The sequence below is a fragment of the Symphodus melops genome (assembly GCF_947650265.1).
Source record: "Symphodus melops genome assembly, chromosome: 21".
NCBI lineage: Eukaryota > Metazoa > Chordata > Actinopteri > Labriformes > Labridae > Symphodus > Symphodus melops.
The window spans coordinates 14,691,062-14,713,080 of record NC_136711.1 but is presented as its reverse complement, the minus strand read 5'-3'; the positions used below and the strand labels follow the sequence as shown (position 1 = coordinate 14,713,080).

Sequence of the window (22,019 nt, the reverse complement as noted above, 5' to 3'; positions counted from 1 at the left end):
CATGTCATGCTGTACGATAAACTTTATTGTCCACTTTATCATATAAACATTTACTACTCTATGAGATTCTGAACAAAGTTCGAAAAAACAGATGCTACCAGGTAAACAAACATTGTTCATCCTTTAAAAGAATTTGAGTAAACATTTTTCCACGTCAGATGCTTATACATAAATGTAACCCGTTCTTCTGTGTAAAAAGGTCAGTTAGTGCCCATTCAGTCCTGCAGAGGGCAGAGGAGACAGTCTGTCTATTGACCATTCCTCTTACCTGAAACCCAAGACGCACCTCTTAAAGAGAGTCACTTGCAATCAGAAAGCCTCCATTTAATTACAACACAGGAAATTACCGAGTGAATGGGTCAGGCGCTGATAAGAGGCTGAGCCCCGAGGATGACAGCTTCTGAAACCCGAGCAGACCCCATCTCAAAGCCGACTTATCACAAAGGCCAAGTCTGGAAGCCTGACAATCTGATTGTACTGTCATCCAGATTCATAATTAATATATTTATCAAATTAATCGCTGAAAAGAGCCCCGGCCTCCAGAACAGTAGGCAGATTCATTTGCCTCTGGCTCGGCTTACCGCTAATAACAGTGTTGTCAGTGAAATGTGCCCCGCAGTGGGCCAATGCCCCTGACCTCATGACAGACAAATTGCTCATCTGTGTAGAGATGATATGGGGAATTTAGAGAGTGAAAGAAAGAAAAAAATGTCATTGTTTGGTGACAACCACAATTGCACCCTTGTTTTCAGATTGTGAGTAGCAAGTTGAAGGAACATGAAAGGGCCATTTTCTGTTTGGGAAGAGCTGAAAATACCTGTTGTTAAACCTCTGATTTGACAAATAACTTATCTCTGTGGCTGCCACATGTTGTTCAGGAAAAGAGGAATATTGATACTATCCCATCAGCTAAATGAAGATGGAACTTTTTAGCTATAATAGTTCCCAAAAGCTGTTGGCTAAATCACATTTACTCACACCAAGTAAACTACTAGGTAACCATTAAGTAACCATTACATAACCACTAAGTAAACAATAAATAACCATTAAGTAACCACTGAGTGACCACTGAGTAACCAGTAGGTGACCACTAACCATGAGGTAAGCACTAAGTAATCACTAAGTAACCAATTAAGTTACCATTAAGTGATCACTCAATAATAATCTCAACCAAGTGCAATAATCGCAATAATAATCATTGCCTTTTTTTGTATATTTTTTTCTGCTTCTTCCATGCATATTTTTTGTATATTTTTTCCAACGGAAGACTGTTCTATTGTTTATGCTATATTATTCTTTATATTGTTACTTTTTGTTACCTGCTACATTTTTATTTTTATTTTTATTGTATATGCTGCTGGAACCTAAATTTCAGTCTAAGTCTAAGTCTAAGTAACCATTAGGTGACCACTAAGGATGCTTTCACACCTAAGCCGTTTCGTCAGCATTTCTGTATCTATGTCAAAATTACATTTCAACATGTTAAAATGTAATTTCCACTCATGAAAACTAAATTGCTACTTGTCAGCCAGACTTTTTTAAATGTTAAATAAAATGTTTCCATAATGGGACACATAATTCAACGGGCTTTGGTGCAGTCTGAACTCAAACCAAACCAAAAGAAAAAATGCAACAATGTTGCAATGTTACCCCTGAATCGAACCAAGTCCACCAAACGTATGTGAATGTGAACTAAGTAACAACTAAGTAACCAATAATGAACCATTAGCACTACTAACAATTAGGTAACCACTAAGTAACCATTATTTGACCACTCAGCAACAACTAAGTAACCACGAGGTAAATGAATAACAGGGATCCAACATTATCCATTGTGATTGTCCTTGACTCTGCAACAATGACAAGGACAAACTACCTTTTAACAAATAGAAACCTCGAACTGGACCAGAGTCACTGGTGGAAAGCTATCTGTCAAGTCTGGGTGGCTCAAGAAAGTGGTATTGAGTGAGAGACAAAGATAGAAAGATGGATAGAGACAATCAAACAGAGAGATTGACAGTGGTACAAACAGCTAGAAGAATACAACAGATATAAATGAGTATTAGGTAGTAACGCTTCTCTTGTTTACGCTGTAATAATGTTGTTTTAACATGTTATCCTCCTCAGTACTTATACAGTTGGTGTTTATGTTGTCCGTCAGCAGCTAAGTTTATTTTGTCTTTCACAATAAGAGAGTGTCTCAATCGTTTAAATCAGCTCTGCAGGCTGAATAGAGCCACTCTTCAGTGCCAGCAGCTGCACCAGGGCAGGTAGCACAGGCTTTTCAGAGAGGCAAGCCTGCATCAATCAACTTAGTTAGAGGGCTCTCTTTGTAATTGCCAACTATTAGACTATGTGGCTTGAGGGGTTCAACACTATTTTCAAACACGGTGAAATGGCATCAGGGCCTCCTCTCAAATCCAGTGATAATTGAACAATTAAACTTTAGCATACAAATTACCTCTTCATATGGCAGAACTAATTACTGAGACAGGCCAGGCACAAAGAAGGCTGGCTTCGGGGTCAATACCAAAACTGTTTTCCGCACTTTTGGGTTCCATTTTTGAGCCAAGCTTAACTATGTTTATTAAATCAGTAGAATTGTTCGTAATTAGCAACATTAACAGTGATGCAATTAAGCAAGAAACACCTCCAAAAGGGTCCCCCCCTAATTATACAGTCTTGTTTTTAAACCTCTTTTTAGCACATGTGCTTTTTCAGGTAAAAAAGTCCTATAATTACACAGGTGATTCAGACCCAGGGATATTTTCAGACCTTTAACTCCAGCTCGTCCATCTGCAAACCCTCTCAAACATCTTGATCAGACAGGATTTAGATCACCCGCTTAGATTGGGGCAGTTAAGCTCATCATTGTAAAATGCTAATTTTCTCTGAAACGAATGGACAAGAATTCGCAGCGAGCATATGGAGAATCTCTCGTATTAATTATTAAAAGGAAATGAGCAAAAATTAGTGAGCAAAGCGTCAGCGATGTCATGGAGCCATTACTTCTGCAAATGAGATATTTAAAAGGAAAGATTGAAAGTGGAAATATTGTCACGATGAAAATTGTGAGTATATTGCAGCCTTAAAAAACACAAAATGGTATCAGGGTACAGAGCGAAAAACATGCACACAATGTTTGACTCCATAAACTCAGTCAGAGATGAGACAGATTACACATCTGATATTAACTACAACCCAAAAAGGGCAAACCAGGAGCATGAAGCACATTTAATATATAAACTGGGTCCTCATAAATACAAACCATTTGCAAGTTCCAATACAAGATGATTATATGTGTTGATACGTGCAGGCAAGAGATGAAACTGATTGGAAATGTATGATGAGGTGCTGATTGTAGACAATATTAAACTGCACAAAGCAGCTTTTGTTCCTGAATTCTTGCAGCAGTTCAGATAGTATTGCTTCTGCTTTAATTTAATATCTATTTATTTTACTTCTTTGTGTGGGTTTTATTGAGGTTGCGCCTGCTTTATCGCCCCGATCTCACCCAGAAGTGAAGGTCAGGAGAGGCTGTTTATTGGCTTCCATTGAGCCCGTATGAGCTGATTTGGCTATCCGCTCCTCATATTAAGTTCTTTCACAGTATTTTGTGCTATCCGGATATTGTTTATCACCACATTGAGATATTCACTGTGTATTTACTGCTGAATTAAATATTCTTCTTCACTTTTGTAATATCCTCTCTGTGTAGGCTCATGCAGGATGTGAAAGTCCTGTTGGATGCAGCTGCAAGTTCTCAGTTGAATATCTACAAGTTCAGTGGGAAAAAAAACACACAATATGTATTTTATCAGTGTCCTCGAATATGATATGAAATGTAAAATAATATTATTTTTAGCAAACTTTAGGATGACTTTTATTCTTAATCCTATCCTATCCAGAAATGATGTACCATGTATTTATTTTTGTATTTTACATACAATTATACCTTATTGTTAAAAAGTGCCCTTTTATTACTCAAAAAATTCTTTAAAAATGATACTGAGAATTATCAACACTATCATTTACTTTTCAGGTACACAGCGATGTTTTATGTAGTGGACACATTGTGGAAAAAAAGGTCATATACTGTATATAGCATTAAGTGTCATTTTAAAAGATTGGATGAAATATAATCCAAGATTATTTGTGAGAATTTAGAAAAATTGCTCCGTTGAGGAACAAACAACTTTGATTGGTAAATATCTGGATTTAGTCACAATTAGCATTTGGTTTTAATGCACTGAACACTACAAAGGTCATTTTTCTTGTTTACTTACTCACTTTTTTAATTTAAAGTCTTCTTTTGAATGGAAGCTTTAGCACTTTATCACAGGTGTTATGATACTAGCTGTCAAACATTTGTTAATCTTATTTAGGCCCGAGTTGATGCATTTCACATTACCCTCAAATGAGAAGTGAATTAATCTTTTAATCAATTTTTTATACTGGCTGAACGAGTGATGATTTGACTGTTTTCATTGAAATGAGGACGAACAACTGGGTGACCATGGACAGCAGCACTTATGTGTTCTGGTGATACAAATATATTGTAGTCCTTTAAGGATATTGATTTATTTTTGCTGCCCTCTTCAAGACATGTTGCAACTCATTTACTTTTAGAGGTTGGTATTCACTGTGTATTTATTACATTTGAATACTGAAGGAAATCTTTCGTTTAGCGGGATCAGCTGATTCAAACAGACAATAACTAAATCTGTTGACACAAGTTGACTTTTGTCCACGGGGACAATGGGAACAGTCACAAAGCAGTCCATTTAATCAGCCTTGGTGATTTTTAGCTTTTAGTCATATCACAAGATATTTATCAGTTAATGTAGCTTTCTTTCTTTGAGGTTATTATACAATTCAGACGATTGTGCAAACTCCATGTACTAATGAACATCATGTGTTCTGACTAAAAGATCCAGATTAGCAGTTTAGTGAATATTTTCATATCTGGAGAAAGAAATATTCCTCACACAGAAAGCATAAAGTCTTCAACACGTTGATTACTTTTGATATTTAGCTACTCTGTAGTGAGGATAGGCTCCTTTGACATTTTTGTAAACAACATTTTAAACATTAATTAATAAGTATTTTTTCCACAGAGATATAACGCGTTTCTTTCAGCAACAACTTTCAGACAGGTTTGAGTCCAAGGCGTCACGTCAACAAACATCACATGGAAATCGCACAAATACTTTCCTAAATGCGTCACGTAAACATTGCAGGAAAAGACTGAGTGACGTGTCGTGACGTCATGTCTCTCTGGACGAAATATGATGCCGCACGTGGTCTGTTGTTTACTTCTTCCAGGAACAGTGGAAGCGCTGCTGAAGAGGAGGAGGAGGTGGAGAAGGGGGAGGGGGCACGCCGAAAGTTGTGAAACAGCGTTCCTGGATAGAGTTACATTACTCAGCATTTGAAAAGAAACATTAAACAGTACATGTCGAAGTGAATCCCCTCTTTTTTAACTCTTGAAAAGGCTCTTCAAACAGCGCCAGACTTCCACGGTATGTGTTGTTTTGGTTTCAGAGCTTGTTGGAGTGTTTTCTTGGCTCTTTGTTCTCTCTGCAGGGTCCCCAAGTTCAGGTTGAAGCTTTCTAGTGTTGTCAACAAAGCAAGCCATGGGGGAGATGGTCAGCATGCTTTGTGTGTGTTTTATTTTACTTAGTGTATGCAACATTAAAAAAAAACAACCTGTATTAAGTTATAATTGTATCCTAATAAGTTGGGTTTTCCTGGCAATATTTTGACAGTTCTTTAGTTTGTTCAGTAACTCGACAGATGTCCTTCCCCATCACATTGTGTTTTTGTTGTCCCTTAATCAAACGTTTTATGTGTTGTTCCCTTTTCAGTTCAACACTAGAATGCCTCAGTTTGGAAACCTGTTAACCCAGTTACATCTCAGCCCCGAACCTTCAGAAAGTGCTCATGGCTCAAGCCCACATCAAACACCAACACTACCTGACTTTGTAAAACATGTCAGGTACGAACTGTGTTGACTTCAAAAATAATTCAACATTTCTTATCGTGAATGCACATTTAACCCTTGTTTCCAGAGAGAATGTATTTGTCTTTCACATCACTTACACCATCATGCAAGCATCAAAAAAACAGATGGAGGTGCACATAATGGAGAATTAACATTTAAATAGTGATTTTATTGAGAGATTGTTAAGATTAAAATATAGCTAAAGGGGAGTGTAAACTTCTTTAATAGAAAGAAACACAACTCCAAAGGAATCTTTTTTTTTGATCATTCATCAATGTTTTACCGCCCAAATGTAACATATCTCTTATTTCACTGTACTGACACTGCAGGAAACTCACCGGGCTGAGCAAGGAAGATGTTTACTGCAACTTGCGGTTCCCAGACCAGTTAAAAAACACCAAAGATGACATCAATATTGTTATTCTCACAGGTTAGTATCGAGCATAATACACCTGTGCAATGAACTGATATAATAATGCTATTGTCTTCAATATTATCACTGAGATGACCTTTCAATGTATCGTTTTCAGACATCGGACTATTTTAATGTGACTTTTGCACAGCAGTCTTACTATGAAGAGCATTAGTGTATCTGTCTAACTGGCTCTCTTTTTTAAGAGTTTGACAGATCATCGACATATTTAACTTAAAGATCTGAGGCAGCTGAAAATATCAGTATTTCTGAGCCCTCAGCTTACTCTCATTCAGTCTTTTTCTTTTGTTTGCAGTTCATCGTTGCTTTTTCGTTTGATTTAACAATTTACACGTGCAGTGATTTTTTAAAATGTTTTTTTGCACAGGCCAGGGAATCTTCTGCATAGATGTCAAACCCTGGAGAGGCACAGTGTCCACTCAGAACCAAAACTGGCAAGTAAAAGTAAAAGAAGAGGACCAAAACTTTACCAATACCTGCATTGAGCAGATTGAAGATCCCCTCAAAGCCATCACGGTAATAAAACAACAAAAAAACATTTAACTGACATGTTGAAACACCAACTTGAAAACCTAAAATGTCAAACTGTCTGCTGCACTTGTGTCCAAGGTTTAATCAATCGTCCAGCATGTTGTTATCACCCAAACTCCAGCTGGGTTAAGAGATTCTGAGTCACCAGAACAATTTATATGGAAATTTCAAACAATGCAGCAGGCTTCCTAAACTTCACAAGTGCCCGCTCTTCATTTGAAAGGGCGTAATTATTTTCCTGGGGTTGTGTGTGTGTGTGTGTGTGTGTGTGTGTGTGTGTGTGTGTGTGTGTGCAAGCAGGTGCCTAAACACAGCTGTTACCTTATGTGCCTGTCTCTGTTTGGAGTCAGCCATTTCCATCTCTATACATAGGCAGAGTCTAATGGCAAACATACTGAAGTATTTAAATGAGTTGAATTGGACATATTAACTTCATTAATCTACAAACAGAAGAAACAGACGGAGCTGATTTAAATTAAAAATTGAATAAAAATCTGGTTCTTTTTAGAAACTAAAGGACATTTGACGTCTTCGAGCTCAATATGGAACAAACCTTTAAAATACTGGGGACACCTGGTTGATTTTGTTTTCAGCGGAGTTGAACTCTCTCTATTATTAAATGTTGTGGAAAAACAAGCAGCTGTACAAGATCCTCACCTGAAACTTAAATCTGTCTATCATTATTGACTCACTCAGCGACTTATCAAAGAGCTTTCAACGAGATTTCAAAGCAGCTCATCAATATATAACCATCTGATTGGCTGCATTTGATTCTCAATGGAACAGACATATTTTCATGAACCCTTTCCCTTACATTTTTAATCAAAGTATCCCCGGCTTCTTCTCTCCTAGACAAAGACAGCTAACCTCTGTGGCCATTTGAAGAGGAGTGGAGTGTCCGTGCGCCAGAGTCTCTTCTTCCCCAGAGTCATCTTCCTCTCTCCAGACTGCGAGCTGGATGAAGAGCTGACGAAGAGGAGGGAGCTGGTCTCGCACAGCCAGATAGACAACTTTCTCCGATCTTTCAGGGAGGGTTACGTGGCCTGGATGTCAGACGCACTGACTCCCTCCTGGCTCTCTGGTGAGCATGTCCTTAAAAAGGTTTACATACTGGTAATACCTTTTGAATTCATTTAAGATTCTATGGCCCTGAATCTCCTTTGATTCTCCATTATGTGTTTGATTCAGACTGTTTCCAAATAATTTTTGGCCTCTAAAAAAGGAATTCAGTGGCCAAAAGGTTATCTGATAAGTTATAAGCCTTGTCATTTTGCAGAGTTTTCGGGATTTTTTTCCTCTTTTTTTTTTTTAAATGAAAAGGCTTTGAGAACCTGTCCAATTAAAAAGGATTCTGACCAGAATGCAACAAGTTTTCTTTTTTTTATTGTTTTGGTCTGTGTTTTCCTTGTTCTGCAGGTCATCTGTCGTACAGGCAGATGGAGGCAGTGCGAGATGTCCTGAGGGGGGTGGGAACGTGGGACCTGGTGCGGCTGCACTGTGGCGAGCAGCTGAAAGGAGACTACCAGGGCTGCCAGTACATCGCTCTGGACCGACAGGGGACAGACATGCTGGAGTTTTCCAGAGTCAAGACCCTGTCCGCTGATTCGCTGTGGGCCCTGCTGGGACACGCTCCTCAGGTCAGTCCACTGTACACGTCTAATAAGCCCCAAAGGACGACAAGTAGGATTTACTGTAGAAAAGAGCATTGAATAAAACAGACGACCACTAGGTGGCAGTAGAACTATGTGAAGGCCTCACAGTTTTCTGTCATGCCTCTCTGGAAAAACAAAGGTTTTATTCAGGCTGAAGGGCATGAAAGGCATTTTTCAGTTAAAATATTTACATCCATCTTTGATTAGATAATGTCATGATAGTACTGAAAACACATCTTCTAGAATAATTAATATTTACATGTTGTCACAGCACCGTAGAGAGAAGCCATTTTTATTCATCGGAGTCAAACTAAAAGTAGTTTTTTGTAACAGATTTCACTTTTAAATCCTTTTTTATTTCTACATATTCTCATGTCACAATCCAGAGGAAACAAATAAATACTGTACCATTACTTCAGGGTCTTCTCTTAATTAATTTCTCTGCACACTTAGTGAATTACTCTGCAGTGTTTTTAGGTTGGTCATGTTGCCTTTAATGAAATCAAGGCTAACTGCTACTTACTTACTTGATATCTATCTATCTATCTATCTATCTATCTATCTATCTATCTATCTATCTATCTATCTATCTATCTATCTATCTATCTATCTATCTAGCTCGCTCAGATTTGTTGATGTTTTTGATACTGACATGAACGGTGGTGAATGAAACTGGTAAATTAGTATAAGGTTCCTTTGAGATAGCATGAAGAAATACTAACCTCCACTGCAGTAGCTTAATCTGAGTGATATTTATTTATGGAACACTACTTTTGTTGACATTTATAACCCAAAGTCTTAATGAACATGAAAACATGTTTATGTGTTTGGTGGTGCTCCAGCCAAGCTTGTTAAATGTACTTTTTAGTGTCTGTAAATGACGGACAGACAAAGGTCACAGCTCTAAAGGTCCAGTGAGTTCGGCCCCCTGCTCAGCGTCCATGACCGATTTCACACCCACCCTCAGCACCCAAACACTTTTCTGGGGGCTTTTCCTTCCAGACTCCACTCAGGCTTTAGTTCGCCCGCCCCCACCCCATCCTCCCCAAAACTTCCAGACTGTATTAACCCCCCCCCCCTCCAGCTGCTGTGCATTTGATACATGACCCGACAATCGTTAGGCAGACTCCAGCGACCCTTTTCTAGCCTGAGGGAACACACACACACACACACACACTGACAAGCAAATATATTATTTTCAAAGACATATTTGTAAATGGCGGCAGTGTGAGGTGAACCTGCTCCTCTTAATATACAAAGAAACTAGAGATGTAATATCTCAATATGAAAGGGTCTGTGTGACCTCTCTTCGTATGTTCACAAGCTGTATTTGTGCCATGAGACAGCGACAGTTAACAATCGGCAAAGATTATTTTGGACAGTTAATGTCAGTATAGGTGCAAGAAATGTTATCTTTGGGACTCCAGCCTCTCCGTCTTCAAAAAAAAGAAGATATTTGCTTGTGTGCAGCAGCTGTGAGGAGAGGCTCGGGGGATTTGCAGAGAAACCTGAGAGCTCCCCGAGGCATATTTTCAGAGCCCCGAAATACTGCATGCTTTTGATTTGTTACTTGTAAACACACAGGGCGAAAGATCTGCGATACGACCCGACCGCTCACTCAGGCATCTGTTTGGGTGTAAAGAGGTGGCACCAGATGCATCCAGGAAGCCACCGCGGAGGCACTAGGTGTGTTTTCTGCCAGCTCAGTCGATTACCCTGCAGAGAATGGGATGTCTGCGTGCGCCCAAAGTGGAGAATGATTGAGTAGAGTGGCTGTAATTTATTAATTATGGTCTATATTCTTAGACCACGGTTCTGGCTTCATTCAATTTGTATGGATTGAGGGGGTAATTATATGTGTGTGTGTGTGTGTGTGTGTGTGTGTGTTAGCGAGAGAGATCTGTTCGTGCCATAATATCAAGTGCAGGTTGCTTGTGTTGTTCATCTTCTTGTCGTGCCTTGTTCTAAAATGCGACTGTTTCAGAAGGTCTTTGTGCCTGTTTCAATCAGGAGGTTTATGCAGGAGGAGCAGAAATGGAGCCGCTGTGTTTCAGCATATAGAGTGTCTGCTAATTGCATGGCTGAGAAACAACAATGGAGTTCCCTCGACTGTAACTTGACTACACAGCCCTGTCAGCTGATTAAAAGAAGCAAAGAGAGAGAGAAAAAAAAAAAAAAAACCCTGCAAACTCGCCGGCAACATCTCCGCAAACAAATATTCGGACCGTAGATACGTCTCGTGTCTCTGACTGGCTACAGATTCCACGCAGATTCGGCTTCTTAATTTAACTCCATGCTGACATTCCTCTCTGTTGGCCATCTCCCAGGCTGCACGTGTCACAGGCCCTTAATGGACAAGGCTGGTGCAGCCTGTGTGCTTTGCTCAGAAAAGGCAGAGAGGGGAGACATCAACCGCTTTGTGGTGGTAATGAAAGGAGGCACACAAAAGGGCAGGAGCGGAGCCATTTACAAAGCCTGCTAATTCTGCTGCCTAAATAGATAATAGGGGCAGCCACTGTGGCTTTTTGGCCTCTTTTTATGTTGAGAAGAAAGAATGAAGCAATTGAAAGAAAATACATGCAGGACGCATCACTTTTACTTCTAAATTATTTATAATAATGACTCGAAACATGAGCGAATCTTCAAGTTAAAGTTAATGTCATTTTTATTTATTTTATTTATCCAGGAAAAGTCCCATTGAGGTAAAAAAAAAAAAAAAAAACTTTTTTTCAGAGGAGTCCTGCAGTCCTGTCTTTATGACCATGGAAGACTCACTTTAAGGTCTCAAATAATGAAACTTATCAAACTTTTTTTTTGTGCTGCAGATTTTTCTGTCAAGCTCAACCGGACTAAACTTTTATGGACGGATGATTTCTGTTCTGCAGATGAGTTATGAAGAAAAGTTTTCTGAGGAATCTCCCAGAAAGAAAGTTTTATTAGTTACACAGCATTTTCTTTTTTTTTTGTTTTTAACCAAACAGAAAATTGTGTGTGTGTGTGTGTGTGTGTGTGTGGGGGGGGGGTGGTTGGAATTACCAGGATGTTCAGATTTCTGTAATTGCAGCTTCGCTCTTGAAAAAGGAAACTGGAATTGGAAATAATTTGTTCCCAAGTGTGTGTAGGAAGCTACAGAGGAAAGCTAACCATGCAATTACAGACGAGAAGAGTGCTGCAGAATCACAAGTGTCGGTAATGAACTAGTGAAGACACCAGCACTTACACAGTGTAAGGCAATGATAAAAGCTGCCTTGTAATAGCATGTGATTAAACTTGGTAAAAATCTATTTTTTTTCACTCGAGCACTAAGCCGCTGTGAAGAGTCCCGTGGAGAGATTCTGCATCCCTCAATGTGAAGATGACTCAATGTGTTTCCTCCAAATTCATCACCCAGCATGCAATAGCAGTCACCGCTGAGGGCTCTCCACATCCTCTTTTGTTAATTTAGTTAAACATCAACCCGTAGAGTTCATGTTTTACACATTCCTACTTAACACAGGTGGAGATTGAGGTTCAGTACATTTGAATACATGTTTAAAAGAAGGCTCCAAGCCATTAATATTCAGTACAAAATAATTTCTTTGAATGTGAAATGAGCCATCAAACACCCTGCGTAGGTTCTACCCACGGTGATTATATATGTTGTCTTGTACACTGCATACATTATAGAAGAAGAACCAGCACATATGGAATCAGCCAATAATCTTATTGTTGCAATAAAGATTGTACAATTGTATGGAAAGAAAATCCAGTCAAATGTTCAAATTTCCAATCGATTTAAATCTGCTTTGTTCAATTTTGATCCCTTACGTTACTCTTTCAATTTAGTGTCTTATTCTGTCAGTTTCATGTCCACTTTCAACTGTCCTGTCTCGTTCACTTCACTCCTGCATATTTCACTTGTATACAAAGCTTACTTTATTATTATTTATTTATTTTGTCCTACCTCCGGCTATTTATCTCGAGTCGCTGCAACAATCAAATGTCCCCTCTGAAGATCAATGAAGTAGCATCTCATCATGTCTTTATTTAGTTTAGTTAGTTTTAGTTGTATAAACGTCGACATGATTTAAACGGTATAAATTGAATCAGTCGTTTTGATGTCAAATGTGAGGATTCTGTGTTTTTTCTTTTCTTTTTCTTAACGATATTATTAGACTCCGTTTTTAGCTGTAGCCTTTTGATGACATCACTTTTGGCTCTGTGAAACTTTTTTTGGGGGGGGGATTTGCTGACACTTTATAGTCCGAGCTATTACAGGTAATTAGGAAAAGAGTGAGCAGATTAATCCGCGATGAAATGAATCGTCCGTTGCGGCCATAATGATTTGATCATATTGAAGCAATACGGCTCCACTAAAAACCCAGTTACTGACGATTTCCAGTCATTGCCCAGCCTTTAACAATGGTATATTTTAGTCCACGATAAGATCAAATATGCTTCAATTCAGTATAAATGATTCTCTGACATCGCCCAGACTGGCATCAAATGCTGGATTTAGCACCAGAAGGAAACTTTTCTTTGGTGACAAGCCAAGATCTTAATTTTGTCTCAGGGAAGCTCGGCTATTTGTTTTTTTTTTGGGATACAGGATATTACAGTGATCCCCACAGTGCAGGCAGAGAGATATGATCAATAGGGATTCATGAATAATGAAGAGGCCGAGTGGAACAGAGACACTTAATTACAGTTTCAAAAGCTATTCTCGTTAATTGAGGAGAATAAAGGTGGTGAAGTGGACTCAGCGGCAACATTAGGATTTTTTTTTTTTTTTTATATCCGACTCTTCTTTTTTAAATCTTACAGCGGAGACTGCTAAAAACACCAGCATGTAACTGGGTAATGTTCACTGGTTTCTCCCTGACTCGTTCTGTGTTTTGACAGTTATCGTAGTTTATATTGCGCGCTCTGTCCATTTCCTGTGACAACCTGTGAGCAGACTATCGTTCTTTTAATGTGAAGGCTAATATGCCGCATGTCCAGACAGTGCGTGTGCAGCAGATACAGTTTATAATTGACAGCCCTGCCATCTGTTAACGTTAGGTGGAATTATGGATAAACTAGTTAACAGACACTTTGGCCCGTTGTCTGTTGTTTTGATAATCACCCTTAATAACGGACGGCATCAATATGGTCTTTAAACCTGATTTGGGAGTTAATGGAGTCAGATGGGGGCAGTCAGTGTATGCTCTGGGGGGTAATGCTGTTAGAGATGTTTGTAAAGAGCAAATTAAATCAGTCATAGATTGTGCCCTCTCAAATCAGCCAGACGACCAGACCCATTGAGGAAAAAAAAGGAGGAGGGATTCATATTTTAAACCTCGTGCAGAAAATGAAAATAAAGTCCACACAGGATGAATGGATGTGAAATGGTTATTGCAGAGTCTAATGGCTTCCTGTTATTTGAGGCAGGTCGGTAGTAGAAGCAGAGATGTAGATGTTCGGAATTTTACCAGTCATCTTTGAGGTTTCATATCTTTAGACAAACGTGGTTATTGACATTGGAGGTAACGTCACCGAACCAGAACCAGAGTTAAGGCATGTTAATGGACGGACGACAGAACACCAGAGTATTTGATGCAGGAAGTATAACGGCGTCAGTCTGTAGGCGAGCATATTTGTGAGTTGTTTCAGTTCTTAAGTCATCTGAAAATTACTTTTAACAGATCAATCAAAAAATAATCCTAATAAAGATATCCTTGCCTTGACTGCATTCTTTATAAACAATGCCCATGTAGTACATCAGTTGGCTTAAAAATTAATTTAACGTTGTGATCAAGAATTTCATAATCCTTTTTACAGTGTAATTTAATACAAAAGGGTTTTATTTTTTGGTAATATTTCTTATTTTGTTTTGAAAAATGAACTTTCATTTGTGTTGTAGATGTACAGTAAAATGTACAATAAACAAATCAAATGGTTCTTAAATCTTTCAAATGTTTTTAATTGCATAGCCAATTTAAAAAATAGGACATAATTTGTGTAGCACCCAGAATGAGCAGGGTGCCGTTTAATTTATTTGGAGTGAGTTAAACCACACTGCGTTTATCTGATTGTCTCATTGAACCCGGACGCAGCGAGGGCGAACCTCTTTTCCCTTTGATTGAATCACATTTGGCTTGTTTACAAAGATGTTTGGTGCGTCAACGGTGTGTTACTCTGTATTTCTCCCCGTGTGAGCGTCTACTGAGACGCGGCGTGAAACAAAGAGTCGGCCGTCTGAAGCCGGTGTGGCGTTACGCTCACTCAGAGTTCACCTGAAACACTGCACCCATGGCTCCAGGTAACAGCCCCCCTTCTGACTGATACCCCACTGGGATTCTTTGACTTTATCAGGGGGGAAGAATCTGAACTTTGTGAATATACACAGGTGGTGACACGTCCCAACCCAGTTATACAGATCCTCACGTCAGTCACGTTTGTCAGACATGTTTGACTTTGAACTACAATTATTCACATTAATACAAAGACAATAGAATGAGTTTAAAGGTAAGCATGTTTGTGAGTAATTTAGAAATGTCTGAACAGAGCCATTAAATTCCCTACAGGTAGAAAGGAAGGAAACAAGTGAGATGGATATCAGGTATGGGTAAGGAATGAGTCTTTTTTTAAGAATGAGTCGGTGTCTTGACTTTAAGAGGTTAAAAGGTCAACAGTGAACCAGAGGCAGAATTTATGACTATTAGCAGACGGTAAATAAGAGGCAGCAGAGTTTGTCTCGTTGAAACGTGAGCAGTGATGTCATTCACACGACTCCCCTGACACAGAAAGCGAGAGGCAGATCAGTGGTAGACACGGTTAGGTGAGCTCTCAGCCCTTTGTGTGACACCCAACCTCAGCCCCAAGGGTCCTGTCCTCGCCATTCAGTGTTACACACACTCTCACACATGAAGGCCCGTCCGAGTTTAGATTGAGTCAAGATTGTCTTGAACTCGTGAACATTTCATAGTCCAGAAATGAGAGGTGATTTTAGTAACTTTTCATGTTTTGTTTTATCTTAGAGGTAAAAGTGTAGGATGCAGATCCCTCTATTAATAATTTTTTTTTTTATATCAGTAGCTCTTGTACACTTTGTTCCTCTTCTGTAATTTAGATACAGTAGACAATTGCCTCAAGTGGTTAACAAGCAGTGACAGATCCTGTATCTGACAACACCTGGCAGGCGGTCTGTCTAGACCACACAGATCTCCATCTTTGAGTTAATGCCAGGAACAGCCACATAAATCCTATAACTGTAATGTAAAACTAAACCTGTGTCTGTAGCAGCCAGTGAAACTCGTTTTAGTCCTTTTGGTGTACAGTGTGCTGATTTTGTCTTTCGTACGATGGTGGCTGCTTTGTTCTTACCTTCACTGAGAACAATGTTTTCTGAACTGTTCATTTGCAGCAGATATAATAAAAGTTTTAGTTCCATCTTTTAGACTTTCACATAGAAGCAAATGTAGTTTTGAAGCGTATTTCATGCTGCAGGGTAAATCTGCTAGTGTATTTAATGTCCATTCAGTCTCTACAATACCCTGCCTTAAGACCTGATTTTTTTTTTAAAGCATTTAAGATTTTTTTTTTTTGTATTTAATTTTTTAATCGCTGGTTCTTTAGAACTGTAGACGACAGTGGGCAGTACTAAAAGTTATTGCACTTGACTTTTCCTCTTTGTGCAAAACGTAACCCTTACATGACCGCCGACATGTTGCACTGACAGCAGAATGAGATTAGTCACGTAGCCATGCTAGCTCAAGGTCACGCCAGTTTTGTGCCAATTGGATGATGATACAGAAATAGTATCAATTGAAGTGTTACTTTTTGGATGCTTTTCAACATACAAGTTTATGCTGTGTTCTAAAGCAATCTGTGCCTCTCTTCTTCGATGAAATACGTATTTACGTTTACCTCTTTGTGATCAAAAATACTAGATAGAAATTACAAGGTAGATTCACTTTTGTATTTGGGTCTCTGCGGCGCTCCAAAGATGGAAGTACTCATCTCTAGTCCCATGAAATGAGTTGATTGTTGATTACGCACTATTATATTTGTCTCTGATTTGTTAAAATAATCCCCTCTGATGTCTTTGTGTTGTCTTTTTTGCATCTCTCTGCCACCAGCTGTCAAAAAGCTATTTTTTCATGCATCCCAAATTAATAGACACTCACTCTGAAGTGTCTGATGCTATTGTAATACAAGCCTTGTGGCATTCGGCCAAGGCTGCAATATAAGACACAATTGTTGCTGGGGTTTTTTTCTCCCTGTTTAATGCACAGTAATAAGTAAGTAAATGGTGGAAAGATGTGTGTCTGAAATCGCACAGGCCTTTGTTGCAGATAATTAGGTTAGCAGCGAGAGCGTGCAGGTGCTGAGGGTGTGCTGTGCGCTCGTGTTGTGTTATCGACTTGCTCATATTCGCAGGCTGTCAGGGGTGTCGCACTTCCCATCAGCCCCAAAGCTCACCAACCTCTTCACTATTAAAATGATCACTTTCAATAGCAGACAAAGGAAAGAGGGAACATATCTAGTGCAGGGTATTTTCCCCACCTCTAATGCTTATCTGCCTTTTGATGTCGGCGTAATAAAAGGCCTATTGGGCTTCCACAATGACCTGCAAAATGGACAAGAGCCGATATACTGGGCTCTGACTGTCGCTACCATTAACTAAAAGGCCCAGACATTATGGAGAGCCAGGGATGAAAGAACACGGGAAAAAAAATAATAATTGAAAAATTGCCTAATGCTAAAGTGAAAGAAAATGGGACTGTGAAAAGGCACTGTAATATTCTGTTATCCCCTGTAAATGCAGCCCAACAAGAGATGCAGCCCGGCATTCTTTTTGAAATGGATGTGGTTCAATTACCTGCATGTCTAAATCTAGTTAAGGCTCCCATTGTCGGGCTCAAACATAACAGGCCGTTTTGATGCAGTGTTAAAGCGTATTATGCCCTACAACCTACATAAAATCAAGAGAGCTATGACTCCATTCAAGATGTGGAGAGGAATTAAAACAGCTCACATTGAAAAACAAGGTTAATTTAATATTTATTCGGATTCAGACTGCCGTTTGGATCACAGGCGAACAAAGAGTTGCACAATGTCTGCGTGGTCAAAGAAAATCGTCCGGTTTTTGAAGGCTATTTCTGTTGATGTGGATGAAGCAAAATGACATGAACGACCAGAAAGAACTGATTAAATGATCAGTTTATGGAAAATTAATCAGCTGTTTTTGTTTTTCATTGAAGTCATTTTTCTTGCTAAATTCCATGTGAACAGCTCTGGTGTGTTGGACAACACGATCAGTTAAGGGCTTTTGCTATTAAACGAATTCATGTCTACTCATCTTTAGCTGCTGCATCTAACACTAACATCTGGTTAAAAGGTGAATGTTTTAGAGGTTTGGGTTACATGTCGCTATTCTTTCTGCTCAATTTTAACAACTGCATTTCTTTGTGAAGGCAAACAAAATGGCATTGTATATAATCTTTAAATTATTTCTTTCTGGCTCCCTGTTTAACTGAAATATTTATTTTCACTATAGGATCTTAACAAAGTATAATAGTCTCTCTTTGGAAACAATAAAATGAAGACTAATCCTTCAGATTACAGGCCCACAGACTAACCTGTGGCGTTCACGTGTACAGTAGGTGTCAGAGGTCTGAATCAAAGACCCAACAAAAGTACTAAATATTCAAAAGCAGCGCATCAATTTGAAGCCACTCTGACTTGTTAGCTTCATAATGTGTACCTTCTGTTTCCTTCTCTTCGTCCCTCTCTACAGGTTACAGTTAAAATGTACAAGCGAGGCTCTCAGGGCTGGCTCGGTAAATCCCTCAACGCCACTACAACCATCCCGTCCCACACCACTGTGATCTTCAGGGTCTGTGGGGAGGAAACAGACGCCAAAATCCCAGCAAGCACTATTCACAGCATCACGCTGAGCATTTGACCGTTTGTAATAGCGAAAACAGAGATGAATGCCATCGCAACACGTGTGACAGTTTCATGATGCTTTTGGAAACCAGGTGTTTTAAAAATGAAACAAAACCCATTATTTTTAATGATTTATTGTATCAACAGGTAGTGAAGCTTTAAGAAAAAACTACAGACCTTCAGTGACATTTTATTTTTTAACTTAAAGCTACCATGAGTGATGGAGAGCAGTAATCATCCATTTACATTCACAGCTTTACAATTACAAATGTTTGTTGTTGTTATGCCATCTCATTAAGTGGAAAAAGTTACGTTTATGTCTCAAAGACAGAGCGGAGGAATTGCACATATCCAAAGTTGGCAACGTATTTATGCAATTTAGATAGTGTGGATGAGTTTGGCTGCAATTTGTTGGTAATTGAAAACAAGAAATGACCCAATATTGGGGGACTAGAATTTCAAATGTTGTTGCCATGGTGTTAATATAATTGTAATTTTACTAGAATTAATCCAAGTTTAAAATGTTATGACAATTCTAATGCAGACACAGGCAAAACAAAACCAAGTTCCTTTTTCAATTAATTGTATTTTTTTTAATGTACTAACAATTTCAAAGAATATAGAATATAGAATATGTTAGATAACAATCTAACATATTCTAAATCCCCTGATTCTGTGATCCTCAGTGGCAATATTATGTTAATGATGATGCTCCCACACAATTAGCCTGATTAACTTTCTCTTGTTTTGAATGTCTAGGGCCGGCCCACACTTTACACCAGCCATTAATAAATCATTACGTAAGCTGATTGTGCCATATCAGTTCAGGCTTCAAGTGTTTAATGTGGTAATTGTGGCGGTTACAAACTGGCGTCCTCTCGCACACCAAGTTAGTGCGTGTGTGTGTGTGTGTGTGTGTGTGTGTGTGTGTGTGTACGGGTTAAACGGGCAGTGATTTACAGTCTGTTTGGATGGTGTAACTGTAAGGTGCTTTATTAATATGCTCCACTGCACAGAGGAGACGATAACATATTCAAGAGTGCAGGGGCGCAGCCAGCAGCACCCATTCATAACTGAGTCACTTTCCATCCGTTACCAGGCTCACACTGCTGCGCTAACAGCTAGCAATTGTGTTTGCTGTGCCTGGTAGTGAGCGAAATGAAGTTATTTCCATTAAGATATCAGTGCCTTTAGCTAATGCAATAGAAGGAGCTCTCTGTGTGTCGATGGTATCTTTTCACATGGCATCCCTCTACCTGAAACATCATTACACTGTACTCTAAGTCCTCACTTTTTCAAACGTCTGTTTTTACTGTAACACCCGAGGGGGGGGGGGGGTTCTTCAAACAGGGCTGTGTTGGTTGCGATCGTTGGTGAACATTTTTTAGACTCTGGTTGTTTTTGGTTTACGGTCAACGTTGCTCGTTTTGACAAATGTGTCGTCTTTGCATATTTAAAATAAATCCCAAAGGGTCATCACTCGTCAGGAACTACTTTCTCCACAACACTTGACAAAAGATATGATGATGTCAGACAATCTGGCATTAGAAGTTTATACTTTTGATGGCTGCACAAAGGTTATACTGTAGTTTTATGAAGTGTACATGAGTATTTTGTGTTTCTATGTTTGTGTTCTTCAACTTCAAGCACTTTCAACATCAAGCCATCTTAAACAGCATCATGTTAACCAAAAACTTCAGATTTCAACATGGTTATTTATTCATTGGTGTGTTTTTAGTTAATGTTTTTTATGTTTACATGCATTTGTACCAGTTAGTCTCAAAATAAAAATATTTGATTATGTAAAGCTTCTCTTTGTAGTTGATATATTTTGGGGACAAGGTGCCCCCCCCCTTTTTTCCCCCTCCATATCTTCATAATGCAAATACTCAAAGTTATTAGTCTCTACTCTCCTCAAAGCTTCATTTAGGAGATGGAGGGCATCCATCGACAGCTCTCTCTGCCCTTTTGAAAGCATGTAGCACATCTCCAGCAAGGTAAAAGACTGGATATTAGGAATGGATGAGTGGCCACGGGGACAATGTGAGCTCTGTTGGGCAGCGTGGAGGCGAGAGGGAGGGGAAGCAGAGCGGAAACGCACATTGAGATCAGACCAGAACATCGTGTGACAAGGTAACAAGGTAAACTGATACCGGCTGCAATTCCTCTGGAAAGTGAATCAATGAAGGCTCTGTGAAAATGGAAATCCTCCCGGATATCGGATCAATGTGGATCTATAGCACAATAGAATCAGCTGTGAATGTAAAATGTACAAACAAACAAACACATCATGGAAGAGATACATCTGGAGGTGAGATGATTAGACAAATAGAAAAACTCGCAGAGCCCAAATGTCCAGGAAGTGCAACCTAAAGTGTTGACCTTGCAGTGAGCCTGGACAAGTAGAACACAAGAATCAGCCATAGACATCAAGTGGGAAATCCTGCACAACAACAGCACTGTTTTCATTGTGGGCCACTACTCGAAGTTATTTTCCCTCGACAAATGTTAGAAACACTGACTCTCAACAAGGCGAGAGGAGATACTGAGTTCAACAGCCAGAGCGTAGTGATAAACAAACACAACGATAAGCTCGACATGATAAAGTGAACCTCCATCTTCTGTTATTTTGCCCCTTCAGCTTGACTAGCTCAAAGGCTCTGCTCACACTGAGGTCAACACGCTCCTAACTGGGATACTTTCTGAGATGCTAGCCTGTTTCATTCCTGAGGGCCCTAGAGATGAGATTGCGTTGCTCTGAGAGTCTAACCCAATGTGAAAAACTGGGATTACTCGAAGTGGTAAAACAGTTGAGGAGGACTCTGGTCGTCCCTACATAAACACGACCATAACAACCTGAAGCTGTCTATGCATTAATAAGGAGTTTAAGATCTTGACAAAACTTAGCAACTTAGCATATCTTACATAGCACAGCAGCTATACAGGCTGCAAATATCGTAGTCAGGTCATATTTATTCTAAATAGAGCTTCTTCTTTTTTTTTTACCTATTAGCTAAATATTGAAAAAGTGTTCTTTTCTCTCAATGAATTTTGGTTATAGCCAAACAGAGTGCTGATGATTGGCTTTTTCAGATATGCAGCTTTAACCTTTGCATTTGCACGGCCTTTGAAGCATTTACCAAAAACTGTACAATACCTTAAAATTACTCTCTCATTGATTGTGCTAAATGCTAATATAAACGTGAACATGCTCACAGTCTCAATGCTAACATTCTAATGCTTTGTAATACTGTTGGATTTGTTATTGATGACTCGAACTCAAACACTATGGACTCAAGACTTGACTTGGACTCGAGGTTTAGAGACTCGACTTCCAACTCTGGAATGCAGTTAGATTTCACGACTCATCCTGAATCCTCAGCCCTTGAATGTAGCTGGACGTAGCATGAGAATACAACGCTCAAGAGGTTAGCTTACATAAGCAGCACACCATGGATGTCTGTAACAAATTTAAAGCCAATTCACC

At 39.2% G+C, this 22,019-nt stretch overlaps 1 protein-coding gene across 1 annotated transcript; it reads left to right on the top strand.

Annotated features, from left to right (window-relative positions):
* The first annotated feature begins 5,390 nt into the window (after nucleotides 1-5,390).
* Nucleotides 5,391-20,339, top strand: LOC306817117 (uncharacterized protein). The gene is made up of 7 exons (XM_079333731.1): nucleotides 5,391-5,522; nucleotides 5,868-5,998; nucleotides 6,334-6,434; nucleotides 6,805-6,953; nucleotides 7,821-8,049; nucleotides 8,385-8,605; nucleotides 18,381-20,339. Exons 2-7 carry the CDS (start codon nucleotides 5,880-5,882, stop codon nucleotides 18,546-18,548), a joined length of 987 nt encoding a protein of 328 aa, XP_079189857.1. The 5' UTR covers nucleotides 5,391-5,522; nucleotides 5,868-5,879; the 3' UTR covers nucleotides 18,549-20,339.
* The last annotated feature ends 1,680 nt before the right edge of the window (nucleotides 20,340-22,019 follow it).

What these genes read in the sequence shown, in the direction of transcription:
- LOC306817117 (XM_079333731.1), top strand. Translation starts at nt 5,880, where the DNA reads ATGCCTCAGTTTGGAAACCTGTTAACCCAGTTACATCTCAGCCCCGAA. An exon ending in ATCCCCTCAAAGCCATCACG is followed by an intron (nt 6,954 to 7,820) that starts GTAATAAAACAA and finishes CTTCTCTCCTAG; the next exon opens with ACAAAGACAGCTAACCTCTG. An exon ending in TGCTGGGACACGCTCCTCAG is followed by an intron (nt 8,606 to 18,380) that starts GTCAGTCCACTG and finishes CCCTCTCTACAG; the next exon opens with GTTACAGTTAAAATGTACAA.